General features: G+C 45.8%; 1 protein-coding gene across 3 annotated transcripts in view; it reads right to left on the reverse strand.

Annotated features, from left to right (window-relative positions):
• LOC137439891 (aldehyde dehydrogenase family 3 member A2) overlaps positions 1–17,704 on the reverse strand; it is a 40,830-nt gene that overhangs the window by 19,916 nt on the left and 3,210 nt on the right. For all 3 annotated transcript variants that reach the window (XM_068136106.2, XM_068136105.2, XM_068136107.2), the window contains 2 exons: positions 1,881–2,047; positions 858–1,089 (listed from right to left, as the gene is read on the reverse strand). In XM_068136106.2, coding sequence (XP_067992207.2) covers positions 858–1,089; positions 1,881–2,033 — 385 coding nt within the window. In that variant the 5' untranslated portion in view covers positions 2,034–2,047. The remainder of the gene's footprint in view (positions 1–857; positions 1,090–1,880; positions 2,048–17,704) is intronic.

Below are 17,704 nucleotides of genomic sequence, written 5' to 3' on the forward strand. Positions count from 1 at the left end.
TCGCCCGGACAAACAAACAAACGGAGTGAAAACTGAGTACGGTACTCCCTTTCGGCGTTCGTCATCGCTGAGCCCATTCCGTGCTCGGCGATGACGTCATGCAGGCCTGGAGATGGAATAGGAAAGGAGCGATGTACAATAAACAAATCAAAACATCACAAACTCAGCATCAAAATAATGTTCTTGCAAAAAATTATGGTGAATATTTCAATTTGAGCCTTCCATCTGTGGATGCATTTCTGGGATACTCGGGTGCTTATTTGGGTCACACTTACCGTCATTGCATATTTGGCAAATTATGATGAAGTGTTTATATAGGAAATTCAACAGTGAAAAGTAAGGTTTAGTCAAGACTTACAAAAGAGCTGAAAAACAACGAAGTTTATTCTCGTGAGGTTGAAGGTTCTCGATTTGGCGCTCCGATTTGAACGCAAGCTACTGCATTTCTGCCTCTGAGCTACAGGGGTCTAGCAGGTGTCATGAGGAAGGGTTCGGTCAGGAAAATACTGTATTTTGCAAACCATAACCTCAACATTCAATAATAGTTTCCTCGATGCACTGGCTCATCATCGTCATAATGTTCTCCTCTTAAGAGTTACCAACGGAATTCAAGATGGCCGACATGGATCTACAACAAGTTCCAATGTGACGTTATTCCTCCATCTTGTTATTTCTTCGCACAATCAGGATCGCAGGATAAAATATTGGTGAAAATTGGTTTGCTGTTCCTTTCTGTCATCACCTTACAGATCCACACATCTTTGTCATGGTCCTGCCTCTCTCCAGGCATGTGTCAAGATTCACAGCAAATTATATTTTCATTAAAAGTCTTTATCGAGAAAATTAACGACAATTACCTGCAGCGATCGCTCCAACAAGTGGCGTCAAAGTGAGCGCTAGTGGATAGTTCCAGGCCCCGATGATGGCGCACACTCCCAGTGGCTGGGCCATCGTGAATATGGACGTGCCGATGGTGAGCAACGAGCCAGAGACGGACTGTGCAGCCGCCCAATTGTGCAGGTTTTGTAGCGCACCTTGCACTTCATTCCGTAATGGAATCAGCTCGAAACAAATGGCTTCTGTGTATGACTGTTTTGTGGCGATGAGCCGGAACAAAACACAACGCACAATCAGGCGGCATACACATCAGTTGTTATTCCCGTGCCTATCCTCTACACACAAAAAATCCTCAAAACAAATGTCAGTAAATATTCTATATTTCTGAATTAACAGTTTGTTTATTCATCTTACTACCAAATGTCCGTCTGTCCGTTCGAAGGTACCGCAAAAACGGCTCAACCAAACGCAACGATATTTGGGGGGGGGGGGGGTATTCCTGGGACCCCTTGGAGTGAAATAGGCTATATTGTTTTTCCAATTTTTTCCCAATTTTCCAAGTTTTCCAATTTTCCAGTTTTTCCAAACACGATGGAATATGAACAGTGATGTGGCTTTTGTTGAAATTCTACATACCAGGAGAGAGTAGATCGACTCCTGACGAACTCTTCCTATATAAACGTGCGGCTCCGAAGTAACATGGCAGCGTGTGCAAAGCGACTGAGAAACAGGTGTAGCGGCCGCTTCCGTGTTACAGATTTGGCGCACACTCTTCACACATAAACGTGCGACCGAGAAAGACGTGTAGCGGCCGCTTCCGTTTTGCAGAATTCAATCTTTTTTTAAAAAAAATGGGCGCCATGTACTGTTTAGATTTTGATGATTTGGGTGTGATATGATTCAACGGATGTTTATATGAATAGTTTAAAATAAAAAAGCCTTCAATTTCTTATATTTTGCCTTTTCATTTGGGCCTCCCAATTGAAGCCCCGCCCTTAGGGCAGGTAGCGTTGCTAGTTAAAATAAATACACATAGCACATACTTTGCGAAGATCATTTGCCAGTGCTTCACAAATGGCCTCCTCGTTTTCGTCCAGCAGGCGGGTGAGCAAGCACAATTGCTCCTTTCGGAATTCCAAGGGAAGAGTTCGACCTGACTTAAAGGCTTCCCTCGCTTTGTGGACAACAGCCTGCATCCTTCCTCCTCACTCTGCATACCAGAAGAGAAAAATGATCAACAATGAACATTCAAGAACTACAACAACAAAGTTCATCGGAATCCCACACGTGTCAAGGTAAACAAAAGCACTTGTTTATTTATTTTAAATACATTTGTTTGTTTTTCATCCCGACAACACAACTCGGTGACTTCATAACGCAGAATTGCATATGTTGGAGTTACCGCAATACCATGTTTTGGACGCGCTTATTGAAAGCAATTATCGATACTGCAAGAGAAATTTCTGTCTGTGTGTTTTTTTGTGTGTCTGGCCAAACAGTTCTTCGTCAAACTTTTAGACTAATCAGTGAGTGCCAAAGAGTGTTTTAGGCAAAACAAAAAAAACATGTTTTAAAATTTGGGGGAAAAGTTGGATTTTGGGGGATTTTCTGTATTTTTTTTTTTTAATCGGTCAGTAGCGCCTAAGCCGTTGTAGCTACGTGAAAAGTAATGTTGAATTTTAAAACTTGACTTGTGGGATTCCGAGCCGATTCAGAGGGCCTTTCACTCCCTCACCGCAGGCAGGTTGGTGGTCTTTCTGTCGTCAACAGATTCCTCTCCGGCATTGCTCCCCCAGCTCTGTCTGTGCTCTGTCCCCCAAATATTTCTACAGGTCACACAAGATCTGCCAACAACCCTCTCATGGTTAAACTGCCAAAATCAAGACTCTCTATTCACCTTCTCCTTCATTCCTCTTTTCTCCCGCCTCTGGAACAAACTCCCTCACTCTCTTCAATACCACTCCTCCCTCCAGGTCTTCAAAACAGCTGTTCACCACCATCTCTTATCTTCCCCCATCCAAAACCTCGATCTTTTCTATCCCCGTTAATTCACCCCAGATCCAATTTTTTTGAAATACCAACTTCTTTCCTGGAAGTCCTAGTAGTGTCCATGTATTTTATATCTCTCCCACCTCCATCCCCCTTCCCATGCCTCCTCCCCCAAGCCCTCTCCCTCCCACAGATCTCCCGATGTCCCTGCTCTCTACTGTTGTTGTGCTTGTGTGCTTCCCTCTCTCTCCCAATCTTGTCTCCCGCTCCCTTTATTATATGTTTTATGTGTCCGTTTATGTTTTTTTTGTCTTTAATGTGTTAGCTCTTACACGAGCCTCGATCTTGTATTCAAAAATAATATATATTGTTACGGATCTGGGGTCGACGCTCCCCTTACCAAGGGGGGGGATCAATCCCCTTGTCTTTTACACTGGCCGATTCCCCCAGTCCTGGAAGTATGACGTCACGCCCGGTCAGCGCTGAATAGGGTATTAGGCCTATCCGTCCTATGACCTAAGTACCAGCACCTTCCGGTACGCAAGGAAATACTCCCGCCCCGACCGCAGTGTAATTAATGGATTACGCCGAGCGAAGCGAACCACGGAATCCGAGCCATTAACAAGGACGAAACCCGATTCTAAAGCGTTGGCCGAAATCGCGCCACAGGAACTCAATCGGGAAATCACTTAAGCGGTCGGATGAGAAAGGAAACCAAAGTGAAGGGAGAACAGTATTTATTAATTACTATTTACACAAAACCCAAAGAAGAAGAAGAAACGAAGGTCATTTACAGAAGCAGCAGAAGACACAGTGCAATTCTTAACTGAGACAGGCTTACTTACTCCCAGGGACAATACAGACAGAACGAACTCACGTACACGAAAGGGGATTGCAGACAGGAATGAATGGAGGGATGAGAAGGTTCAGGTGGGACAACCGGGCTGGAAGGTTTTCTTGCAGGTCACGGCAAGCAGGTCCGCTCCGGGCTGGAGGCGAAGAGCCGGCAGCGCCACGTATTCGGCTTCACATCGGCAGCTTTCTCCTGCGTCCTCGGCTCATGCGCTCTCCCTCCACAGAACTCAGAACTCGTTTCAGCGCACCTTCCCTCGGAACTCAACTCAACCTCCAGAACCGAACCGAACCCGGTGGGGGTGCCGCGCAACGGGTTTTATAGCCCGCCCGTCGAACCTTCACGAACCTGTCAGATCTTTCTTTCTCCACCCTCTCAAGCCATGCCCACTGATTCCTGGTTGGTTGTTAGGGTGCTCCCTGGCTCCACCTTCGATGACGAGGTGTGGGCCACGCCCTTCTTCTCCGGCTTGACCACGTGCGTAATGGAGTTTGGGGCGATGTGGAGCCAGTAAACACAGCCCCATGCAATGGTGGCGAACGCCGCATTACTGGCACTTTTAGGAGGCCATTGGGGATATTGAAAGGGCTCTATCTTATTTGATTGATGCAACGTAGAGTCAACTATTGGAAATACATGGCCTTAACTGAAACACAGAATAATGAAATAACTACGAAAGGGCCTATGATTTGCTACGTGTTGCAATGTGGACTAACTAAGGTACGATTGTTTCAATTAACAGCCAATTAAGGGGAAATGTACACAGGGGTTATTTATAAGGAAATTTAATACTAAATTTCATGTGAAGGTTCTAAAAACCATAACAATATATATATATATAAATCTTTAAGGAAGGAATTTTAAGGAATCTTTAAGGATTAAAATCTCCAAGGAAACGGATAGCCAAACAAGCTTAACACTCCAAGGCGTTCAGTCAAAATATAGCGGTGTTCTTTACACGCGAGGGAAAGGAGAATAATAATAATAATAATAATAATGCATTTATTTTATATAGCGCTTTTCAGGAAGCCCAAAGACGCTTTGACAGAGTGCAAAACATAATGCATAGCAAAACATAAAAACAATTGCAAAAAAAGAAGAATCAATAGGGAAATATTCAAAGCACAAAGGAGGGAGAAGGAGAGGAGATAGTCAGGGGTTAGATGCTGTGGGTTAAATGTTGAATGCAGTGTTGAACAGGTGGGTCTTGAGTAATGTTTTGAATGTGGTGAGTGAGGAGGAGTCTCTGATGGTGTGAGGTAGCGAGTTCCAGAGGGTGGGAGCAGCGATGGAGAAGGCCCTGTCCCCCCAGGATCTAAATTTGGTCCGGATGGGGGGGGGGGGTCAGGAGGTTGGTACCAGCAGAGCGGAGGTTGCGGGTGGGAGTGTGTCTGGAGAGGAGGTCAGCCAGGTAGGATGGGGCCAGGTTATGGAGGGCTTTGTAGGTCAAGAGGAGGATTTTGTACTGGATTCTCTGGGAGATGGGGAGCCAGTGAAGCTTGTAAAGGACGGGGGTGATGTGGTCACGGGTCCGGGAATGGGTGAGTAGACGGGCAGCGGAGTTCTGAATGTATTGGAGTTTATTGGTGATTGTTGAGGGTGAACCATAAAGGAGGCTATTGCAGTAGTCCAGACGGGAAGTGATGAAGGCGTGGATGAGGGTTTCTGCAGCCACAGAGGAGCGGGATGGACGGAGACGGGCGATGTTTTTCAGGTGAAAGAAGGCTGTCTTTGTGATCTGTTTAGTGTATTTGTCGAAGGAGAGGGTTTGGTCAAAGATGATGCCAAGATTCCGGATGTGAGGGGAGGTGGATACTGGGAAACCGTCGATGTTGAGGGCAAAGTTATGGGTGGACTTGGTGAGCGTTTTTGGGCCAATGATGATTATTTCAGATTTATCACAGTTAAGTTTGAGGAAGTTGATTTGAAGCCAGGATTTTATTTCAGTGATGCAGTTTGTCAGGATAGAGTGGGTGGCGGTGGAGATGGACTTGGTGGAGATGAAAAGCTGGATGTCATCGGCGAAGCAGTGGAATTGGAGACCATGACGGCGGATTAAGTGACCGAGGGGGGACAGGTAAAGGATGAAGAGGAGGGGGCCAAGAACTGAACCTTGGGGGACACCTTGGGGGAGGGGAGCAGTGGGGGATTTGCAGTTATTGATGGAGATGAACTGACGTCTGTCAGAGAGGTATGATTTAATCCAAGAGAGGGCAGTGCCGGTAATGTTAAAGGTGGTTTCAAGTCGGGTGAGGAGGATGGTGTGATCGATGGTGTCAAAGGCGGCGCTGAGGTCGAGGAGGATGAGAATGTTGAGGTTGCCAGCGGCAGAGGAGAGGAGAAGGTCGTTGGTGATTTTGAGGAGAGCAGTTTCAGTACTGTGGTTGGAGCGGAATCCGGATTGGAATGTTTCATACAGGTTATTGGCAGAGAGGTGATGTTTGAGTTGAGTGGCTACAGCGCGTTCCAAAACCTTTGACAGAAAGGGTAGGTTGGAGATGGGTCTGAAGTTATTTAGGGTGTCAGGGTTTAGTCCAGGTTTTTTCAGAATGGGGGTAACAGCAGCAATTTTGAGGGATGGTGGGACAATGCCTGTAGACAGGGAGGAGTTTATTGTTGCAATGATAAGTGGAGAGAGAGCAGGAAGGGAGGCCTTGACAAAGCTGGAGGGGATGGGGTCAAGAGTGCAGGTGGCAGTTTTCATTCCGATGAGGAGTTCAGAGAGGTCAGTAGGGGAGACTGGGGAGAATTGAGACAGGGGATGGCAGGATAAGGGGGGGCAGGTGGTTTGAGGGGGAGCGGGTGCGGCGGTGGTCAAGCTGTTGTAGATGTTTTCAATTTTGCGTTGGAAGAATGAAAGGAAGGAGATGCAGTTGTCTATTGTGAATGACTGGGTGGTGGTGTTCAGGGGGCTGAGGAGTTTGTTTATTGTAGAGAAGAGTGCTTTTGGGTTTCTGGAGCCAGAGTGGATAATTTGAGAGTAGTAGGCGGAGCAGGCGCGGGAGAGGGCATCTTTATAGTGTTGTATGTGGTCCTTGTAGGCCTGGGAGTGAACTGTGAGACCTGTTTTATTGCGGAGTCTTTCAAGTTGGCGAGCACGAGTTTTCATCAGGCGGAGTTCAGGGGTAAACCAGGGAGCAGAATGGGTGAAAGAAACTGTTTTGGTTTTTATAGGCGCAAGTTGGTCAAGGCAGGAGGAGAGAGTGTGGTTGTAGTAGTCAGTGAGGTCAGAAGGGGTGTGGAGGTCAACGAAGGGAGAAGTGGACATTTTTTCAGAGAGGGTCGATGAGAATGAGGTAGGTGAAAGAGCGTTTAGCTTACGGAAGTTGATAGTGCGATAATGCCTTGGTGCTGGGGTGGGGATGTTGATGGTCAGAGTGATGGCTAGGTGGTCAGAGAGAGTGAGGTCGGAGCCAGAGAGATGGTGCAAAATTAGTCCAGTAGAGCAGACAAGGTCCAAAATGTGACCACGGTTATGGGTAGGAAAGTTGACATGTTGAGTGAGGTTAAAGCAGGTGAGTAAATCAGTGAAGTCAGTGGTTAGCGTGGAGTCAGTGGAGTCCATGTGGATATTGAAATCACCAAGGAGGAGGATTGAGGGGGAGAGGGAACATAGCTGGGTCAGAAAGTAGGAGAAGTCAGACAGGAATGATGGGTGTGGTTTGGGAGGGCGGTAGACAACAGCCATGACTGACTGAGTGTGACCAGAGAGTTTAAAAGCCAGGTGTTCAAATGATGGAGCAGATGAGATGGAGATGAGGTTGGTCTTGATGTCTTGTCGGTGAATAACGGCAATTCCACCACCTCGGCCCTCCGAGCGTGGTTTATTGATGTAAGAATATCCATTGGGTGTGGTGAGGTTGAGCGTGTAGTAGTCCAGTGGTTGTTGCCAGGTCTCAGTGAGACAGAGAATGGTGAATGACATGAGACAGAATGTCGTGACGTGAGAAGACGTGAGACAGACAGACAGTGAGACAGAATGACGAACTTACCTTGACGGGTCCACTGGACGTCTTCGAACCTGCTATAATTAATTCCAAGCCAACACAGAATTCAATGTACAAAAATACCAGCTTTATTTGAAATGCCTGTAACCAAATAATGCCCGGTAAAATAAGATTCCTAATCGGAGCGCCCCCACACAGACTCAAATACAACACAAGGGGAAATATAACTGGAAAATAAATATGTGTTAGTTTGTACTTAGCTTCGAGTGGCTCTTGAACCTCGTCAGGAATCGTCCCTGATTGTCACAAGCCTCCACCTCCTTGCGCGGGAAACACAGGCTGCACTGCCCGCGAGCGGGAACTAGGCCTCTCTGTGTAGTCGGCTCCACGAGCCACCGAGCGCGAAGTCAGCAGGATGCGCCCGTTCCACTCGCCACTGCTCGTCCCCGTCAATCTCGTTCACCAGCACTGACATGCCAAGGAAAGGAAAATGCGGCCGTGCCTTCAATTGGAACCCAGCGCAAACAGAGCATGCAAATGCGTCCGCCTTCCACCAACACCTCCAGGTCAAGCTCAAGAGGCACCGTATGTGTGACCGTCCTTTATGAAATCCAGATGCCGAGGGCCTCTCTGACCAAAAAGAGAGAGTTCACGATGGAGGCTAGCCCGGAGAGAGCGATAGAAACAAAAGAGAGAGACAAAATGTCGGGGTTCTTTTCTTCACAGTCCTCTGATGTAATCCGACGCCACCTATGCCGGTTACAACCAGCCCAATAGTCCCATCTCAGCAGTTCTTGCTCAAACTAATTCCAGACCAACCACTGCTCTTCAGGGCATGGCCTTACGCCACTTACCGACCTTTGTGATCACCAGGTCAGTGGTATCAGCGGTAGTGCTCAATGTCCTGTTTCCGGTTGGTTTTTATTTGTTGTCTTTTAATGCGCTATTTCTTGGCTATGTGTGTGTGCTGCATTGTCATAAGGAACAGAGGAAAAATAACAGAGGCCATTACATACAGGGGATTAATTACCCATAATCCCTAACTAATTAGCATAACCCCACCCCTCGTGATGCGAACGAAGATACGATCAGACGAAATCCGGTCTAAACTAATTTCCTACTTATGATACATGGTTTCTTCTTCTTCCCGACAGTCAGAGCACACCACCTTTACAATTTTACCTGGATTAAGGTAATCATTGCCTATCCCCCACAAACATTATATATATATATATATATATATATATATATATATATATATATATATATATATATATATATATATATATATATATATATATATATAACAATAGTGAAGGGGTCTGAATACTTTCTGAATGCACTGTATATATAATATATATATCAATATAACAATATAACAATCTATATACAGTCATGTGAAAAAGTAAGTACACCCCGTGTAAAGTTTTGACTTTTTCAACATATTTCAACACACAGCGATTTGATCTTCATTTCAACAATATTGATAGATAAAGGTGATATATAATAACAAATATCATGAAACATTTACATTTTGTAGTCCATTGTATAATTTAAATAAACATAAATGCAAATTTCGCATGTGGAAAAAGTAAGTACACCCCTACATTTATCACTACTTCAAATACCTAAAATTAGAATCAGGTGCACCAGCTTAGGTGCAATTGATGAGAACATCGTCAGAGAGGATCTTGGAGGAACCTGTCTTATATAAACCTTAGACATTTAGTTTGGTTTGCTCTTTGTTGTTGAAGTGTGCGGCATCACCATGCCAAGATCAAAATAGCTCTCTGAGGCCTTCAGAAAGAAGGTTATGGATGCCTACGAGTGTGGGAAGGGACTTAAAAAGATCTCCAAACAACTTGAAATCAATCATTCGACTGTCCGGAAGATCATCTACAAGTGGAGAAGATTCCAAACAACTGCCAACTTGTTCATGCCAGGCCACCCCAGCAAGTTCAGCCCGAGAGCAGACCGCAAGATGCTGAAAGAAGTCTCGAAGAACCCCAGAATGTCATCAAAGGACCTACAGGTAGCTCTTGCCACTGTTGATGTCAAAGTGCACGAGTCTACCATTAGAAAGAGGCTGCACAAATTTGATCTACATGGGAGGTGTGCCAGGAGGAAACCTTTGCTGTCCAGAAAGAACATCAGGGCAAGACTAAAGCTTGCCAATGAACACCTAGGCAAAGACCAGCACTTCTGGAACAATGTGCGCTGGACAGATGAGTCAAAGGTAGAGCTATTTGGCCACAGTACCAGAAGACATGTTTGGTGAAAACCAAAGACAGCATTTGACCACAAGAATCTGATACCAACTGTAAAGCATGGTGGTGGAAATATTATGGTTTGGGGCAGCTTTGCTGCATCAGGGCCTGGGCAGCTCACCATCATATAATCCACTATGAATTCTTCATTGTACCAGAGGGTGCTTGAGGATAATGTGAGGCCATCTGTCGGAAAGTTGAAGCTCAACCGAAGGTGGACCTTGCAACATGACAATGACCCTAAACATGCCAGTAAATCCACCAAGGAATGGCTGAAAAGAGAAATGGAGGGTTCTGGAATGGCCAAGTCCAAGCCCGGATGTAAATCCCATCGAGATGTTGTGGGGGGATTTGAAACGAGCTGTGCATGCAATAAACCCCTCAAACATCGCACAGCTGAAAGAATTCTGCATGGAGGAGTGGGCAAAAATTTCTCCCAGTCGATGTCAGAGACTGGTAGACAGTTATAAGAAACGCCTACTTGAGGTTGTTTCTGCCAAAGAGGGCAATACCACCTATTAGAGCCAAGGGTGTGCTTACTTTTTCCACATGCGAAATTGGCATTTAAATTATACAATGGACTACAAAATGTAAATGTTTCATGATATTTGTTATATTATATCACCTTTATCTCTCAATATTGTTAAAATTAAGATCAAATAGCTGTATGTTGAAATATGTTGAAAAAGTCAAAACTTTACATGGGGTGTACTTACTTTTATAATATATAAATTATATAATATAATATATAAATATAATTATATAATTATATAATATATAATATATAAAGTAAATAAATATATATATATATATATATATATATATATATATATATATATATATATATATATATATATATATATATATATATACATATATATATATATATATATATATATTGTCGCGCGACTCCCCCTCGGTTAAGACCGGGGAAATCGCGAATGGCAATCGAGCTTAATGAGGTGACGATCAATGGCGGATTTCACTATGTATGCGCGGGGGCGGGGGAAGGGAGGAAGAAGAAGCGGGAAGCTTTTACCTGACACGATCTCGCCGGGCAGTCTTCAAACCTGCAGGAAATAAACTCAAACGGGAATCCGGGTTAAAATGTACAGTGAAAATAAATAAGGCTTTATTGCCACGGATGCCATAACAATGAAATGCGCAGGTAACTAAATAACTATGATTCCTATTCGGGATGTCCCCCACACCAGACTTAAACACGGACAAATGGGAATATAAAAGGAAGGAAAGTAAATGTGTGAATTATCGTGCACTCAGCTCGATTGGCGCCTTGGCAGCGATCGTCCAGTCCGAGCGCGCACTCCGGTGTTAGCGGGAGGAAGGCCGTAATCCACTCGGTTCCACGCACCACTAGGCCTCACCGGCGTCTCGCCCACTTTGGCCTCATCACGTTACAAAGCTTGTCAAGCAGCACTCGCCCACGCGTCGTTTCTGCCTGGCAAAACTGCTGCTCTCCGTCTGTAAAACTCGGCACGTCTCCCGGTGACGTCTCCGATCGCTGCCTGGAGCCCGCTGTCCCGGTATCGTTTTCTCTCGAGGTCCGGAACGAGGGACACGGGCAGAGGACAGCGTCAGGAAGGCAGCAAGAGGAGGGAAGAGTGTCGCACGAGGCAGAGAAGAGAGTACAGGGCAAGCAGAAAGTCCCAGCACAAGAGGCAGTCCAACCGAGAGGGCAAAGGGAGAGAGAGAATGTCGGTCTCCGACCACTTGCTTTCACATCCACAACAAGAGAGAGAAAATGTCGGCTTCTCTCCACTTTTATTAATCACCCTTGGCCAATCAGCTGGCTCCTTATTGTCCCTGGGCTTCAGCTGCGTGCCGATTGGCCCTCCCTTCCAGTGATGTCATCTGCCCATCAAACCCTTGGTGTCAACCCATCGCGAGGTGGGCTTGGCCTCAGTCTCCCTGATCGATGAGTGTTGCAATGCCAGCTGGTGATGTGGCTGGCTGTAGCTGCATCTGCGGTGCCCCGAACTGGCTTTCGGTGAGTTTTATAATAAGGGGGGAATTAATTAACGTTTGTGTGGTGCAACTAGTGGGCCTAACTAATGTCTATTGTGTGTTGCCATAAAGGACACAGGTATGATCACACAGGGAACGAGACACAGGGGAATTAACATATTCCCTACAACAACTTAACATGCCGTCGTGGCGGGGACACATATCCAACTTATCCGACATCCGGGCTAGACAGGTCCTCTACTTATTTACATCGAGATGGTTCTTGCTACCCATGATCATCGGAGCACCTACCAATGCAGATCTACCTAAATCTATATATCCCACTACCCAAAATTTATATATATATATATATATATATATATATATATATAGTTACGATTTTCACGTGACCCTCCTGCCCTTACCAAGGGGAGATTAAGCCCCTTGTTCTTTTTGGGTCGTCGCAACCGAGAGACTTGAATCGCCCCTCCTGGGCAAACGCAGGGTAGGGTTCCAGGATGATGTTCGCACGTACCTAAGTACCTGCGCCGCCGCGGAAGTGGGGAATCAAGCCTCGCACAAACCACGCGTAATTTGGGTACGTCCAAGCGGATGACGTACCACGTGGTCCGTGCAGATCTCTGGTATTGGAACCCGATTCGGGCAGTTTTATTCGTACCACGCTTAGTCAATGATGGAAAACACAAAAGCGGTAGAATCAAAGGAAGAACACAGATTTAATTATTATTATGTACAAGTCGAAGGGACACAGAGCAGAACTTAAACAGTCTTAACTTATTCCCAGACACGGGCCCGATCACACTCACAGGGGGAAAAGAAGGTAGGATGATGTTCCGGCGCTGAACGCGCCGACTTGGTCGTCCAGGAACGGCTTCGCCCGGTGTGGCTCTCCCCGGTCACAGCACGTCCGTCGATGAAGGCAAGCAGACGGCGGGAGGGATCCTTGCAGCGCGTCTCTCGAACAAAGGGCAGAGCAGGCGGGAAAATGTACACGTCTCTCGCCAGGCTTGGCGGTTTCTCACAGCACGATTAATAACGGCGCGCTCTCACTCGCGTAACCCAATAGAGGTTCTGCCTCAGGCTCAACCGAGCGTTTAACTTGTAAGAGCGCCTTATAACTTGGTTCATGCACGTCTTCTCTCTCTCTCTCTCTTTGGTTCAGCGCACCTCCCTCAGAACTCGTTCAACAAGCGCCTCTCCCTTCTCATAACTGAAGTTGGGGGCTTCGCGCAACAGGTTATATTGCCAACCCCCTTACCTCGCTCGAATGTTCTAACCACGCCTTTTGACGCAGTGCTAAGCCACTCCCTTCGAGCCCGGATTGGCGGCTCGCTCTTACCGTCGGCTTCTCCTCCGCCTTCCTTGTTAATTTGCGCCAAAAACCACAGTATCGAGGCAGCATAAGGCAATGGAAGGACCTAACTCATTATTCTACTCAACGCAAAACTAACACAGGAAAAGGACTATGCTTACATTTACGAAGATATAACTGAACTATCGCGAGGCTACGTGTTGTAGTGTGACTAAACTATGAGGGGGAAAGTAACTTTAATTGTACAAACTCAAAACCGCAACAAATATATATATTATATATACTAGGGCATGCCCGTACTATATATAAGCTAGGACGTGCCCGTACGTGGGTGCCCGTTCCTTGCCAAAAAAAAACAAAAAAAAAACATGAATGGTTTGGTCCATTCGCAACGACCACAGAACCCCCCCCCCTCTATTTACATGCAATGGTTTGGTCCAAAGCGAACGGTTTGGTCCATTCGATGTGATTCGATGATTCGATGTGAATGGTTTGGTCCATTCGCAACGACCACAGAACCCCCCCCCTCTATTTACATGAATGGTTTGGTCCATTCGCAAAGCCAAAGCGAACGACCACAGAACCCCCCCCCCCCCCTCTATTTACATGAATGGTTTGGTCCATTCGCAAAGCCAAAGCGAACGACCACAGAACCCCCCCCCCCCCCCCTCTATTTACATGAATGGTTTGGTCCATTCGCAACGCCAAAGCGAACGGCGAACGGCTAAATCGCCATAGCTCGGTAAGTACTTGTCCGATTAATATGAAACCTTGAAAAGGCACATCCTCGGGTCCCCAGCAATATACCTGGCAAGTTTAAAGTATATCGGACCCGTGGTTGTCGAGAAACAGCGGTCACAGACAAACACACAGACACACAGACACACAGACACACAGACACACAGAGATTACTGGAATTATAGATATATATATATATATATATATACATACATATATATATATATATATATATATATACACATTATCCCTGACCTCATTCCTTAGTGGGTGTAGAGAAATGTTTTAGGCCCCCACAAAAATAGAAAAATAACAATTTTATTTCTTCAAAATACCAACAAGATTAGAACAGCACTGGAAGGTACCCTTGCTCAACAACAACAACAACATGCATTTTAAGGCCATGTTCCCTGCTAGAGCGGGGGTTAGCCTTGCGGTCCCCATGACAATCTTCTCCATTTCGTCCTATTTTCTGCATCTCTCCTTGTTAACCCCCTTGCCCGCATTTCTTCTTCCACCATCTTTAGCCAAGTCTTTCTCGGTCTTCCCCGTCCTCTACTTCCTTCTACATTAACTTCCATCACTCTTCTCAACCAGTCACTTTCATCCTTCCTCAATACATGACCAAACCATCTCAACCTGTTCCTCTTCACAGCATCAATCACAGGCAATATTCCCATCATCATTCGCAATTCATCATTTGGCTTCCTCTCTCTCAACGATACTCCGCACATCCATCGAACCATTCGCATTTCCACCCTTTCCAGCCTTCGTTGCTGCTCTACATTCATTACCCATGTCTCGCTCCCATAAATCATAACACTTCTCACACATGCAGCATACACCTTTCCCTTCAGCTTCAGCGACACTCTCCTCCTCATCAGCACGCCACTCAGTTCCCGAAACTTCTTCCATGCACATCTCACTCGAGCAACCGTTGCCGAGTCTGATCCACCTTCTCCATTCAGCATGTCTCCGAGGTAGCAAAATGTTTTCACACCTTCCAGCTTCACGCCGTCTCCAAGATCCAACTCAACATTTCCTCCATCTGCAGCTCCCTCTGTGCACACCTTACATTTGAATGTAGCTGCCACACTGGTTAATGACCCTCTCAGACCACTACATTTTTGATGAACCCACTCAGCACACATTGTACATTGAATGGAGTTCACTCCGACACCCTTCCTGCACACAGCACACGGCCACTTCCCAGTTCTTTCCACCTCACCACATGCTTTACCACTTGCCATCACCTTGCTCTTTCCGATATTCACCTTCAGACCTTTTGTCTCCATACATTCCTTCCACTTGTTCATCTTTTCCTTCAGTCCATCCATACTTTCCACAATCAACACCAGATCATCTGCAAACAACAACTCCCACGGTAAACCCTCCTTTACGGTCTGAGCCAGCACCTCCATCACAGCTACAAATAGTAGTGGACTTAGTACCGACCCCTGATGCACTCCCACCTTCACCTCAAACTCACCACTGTTCCCGTCCTTCGTCCTTACAGCTGTGCGTGCTCTTTTGTACATTGCCATCACTACTCTGATCAACCATTCCTCCACTCCTAACTTCCTCAATGCCCATGTCAATACTTTGCGTGGAACCCTATCGAATGCTTTCTCCAGATCAACAAACCCAAAAAACAACTTCTTCCTCTTATCCATGTACTTCTCCTGCAACTGCCTCACAATGAAAAGCGCATCTGTCGTTCCTCTTCCTGGCATAAATCCAAACTGCATTTCGTCGATCTTCACTTTCTTCCTTATGCTCCTCTCCAACCCCCTTTCCAATACCTTCATTCCATGCTCCAATAACTTTATCGCTCGGTACGAGCCACACTCCAGAGGGTCACCTTTCCCCTTGTATAGAGGGACGAGGGTACTCAGTTCCCAATCCACTGGAATGCGGCCTTCTTTCACCACCAGATTACAGATCTCTGTCATTCTCTTCACACCCCAACTTCCTGCTGCCTTCAACATATCTCCCTTGCCCTTGCTCGTACACGATAAACCCAATGATCGAATATGTTATGGTAATAATGCTTTTCATCGACACGATTAATTATCATACTGCCTGAGCATCACGTGATTAGGGCAAAAAGGAAAGATTCGTCATTCCACACTGAAGGCACCACCAACTATATAATGCTCAATAAGCAAGGTTCAGGTCCTCAACTAGTGTTGTTGCAGAATTGGCAACAACTAAGACTTGCCAATTATTGAACAGCTATATTAGTTGGTGGTTCCCTTCGTTTTGGATATGCCAAACAAAGTGAAGGATTTGTCCCCCACGACAACACCTTTTTAGTGATTGCTCCAAAAGATCCCACCCTCAATCCCCTTCCACGACTCCCGTCTCCGAACAGACTCCCCTCCTTTCATGAAGGTAACTAACCCCCTCAACAGCATGTTATCATTGCACCGGAGGAATCGAAGAGTAGCAAATGTAAGTAACTGTTCTTTCAGAAAGGATCCAGAGAAGAATTGGGGAACTATAGACCTGTTAGCTTGACTTCAGTCATGGGGAAGGTGTTGGAGACATTCATTCAGGAACACATGAGGAACCATTTAAATAATTATAAACTAATTAAAGGCAGCCAGCATGGAATTACCAAAGGTAGATCATGTTTTCATAAATGCATTGGAGTTCTATGGGGCAGTTTCTGATTGACTGGATGAGTGAAGTGCATTGTTAAGGTACCACATAGGAGGTTGTTAGCCAGGGGGAGGGTTTGTGGAGTGGCGGGTCAGGTATGTAACTGGAGGGAGTGATCAGATTAGGGAAGTCTACATCCGTTCATGGATTGGGCAAAATATTGACAAATGCAGTTTAACATGACGCAATGTAAGGTGCTGGGATGGGTAAGAATATTGAAAATAGAGATTATATGATGCGAGGGGCAAACTTGGAGCGTGTCGCACAGAAGGATCTGGGGTAGTAATAGATATGGCGGGTAAGCATATGGGCCACAAAACCCAGGCTTTTCTACCCTCGTAATAGGTAAAACTGTCAGGTTTTAGGTTGTACTCATAGAGGGATAAATTATAAATCAAAAGAGGTAGTGTTAATACTGTTCAGGAATTTAGTGAGGCCTCATCGAGAATACTATGTGCAGTTTTGGTCACCACATCTGAAGAAGGATATATAGCTGCCACAGAGAGGGTACAGTACAGCTTCAAGATGCTAGATTGATTCAAGGCCTAGCTAGACTAAGCTATGAGGAACGTTTGAAGGAAACACGACTTTATACATTATAAAGGAGGTGATTTCGAGGGGATCTGATAGAGATGTTTCAAATAATTGAAGGTGTGACAGGATCGGTGCAGTGCAGTTTTTCAGCAGAGTGACACTGTTAGGATTGAGGGCCATAACTTGGGGGTAAAGAAGATTCGAGTTATGACCATTTTAAGGGGCAGATAACTTTTTGTCAGGGAGTGGTTAATGCATGGAATGGTCTCCCTGGAAAGGTAGGGGTAGCAGAGGGGGTGGATAAGTTTAAATGGGATTTTGATCGGTACCTAGATGCATTGGAGATAGAAGGGTATGGGGATATTGGTTTGTGTGGATGTCAGGTAGCTTGTGTGTGGTTGGGTGATTATACCGTGGTTGGTGCAGCACAGGCACAACGGGCCGAATGGCCTCCTCCTGGTCAAAGTTACTTGTATACATCGGCGTAGTGATGAGGACGGGGCGAGCGTGACAAAATGGCACCCCTCCCCCTCCCCCCCCCCCCTATAATTTTTTTTGCATGCTCCATTTGGTTGTA

Source organism: Myxine glutinosa, chromosome 14, assembly GCF_964187855.1.
Source record: "Myxine glutinosa chromosome 14, kmMyxGlut1.1, whole genome shotgun sequence".
Taxonomy (NCBI): domain Eukaryota; kingdom Metazoa; phylum Chordata; class Myxini; order Myxiniformes; family Myxinidae; genus Myxine; species Myxine glutinosa.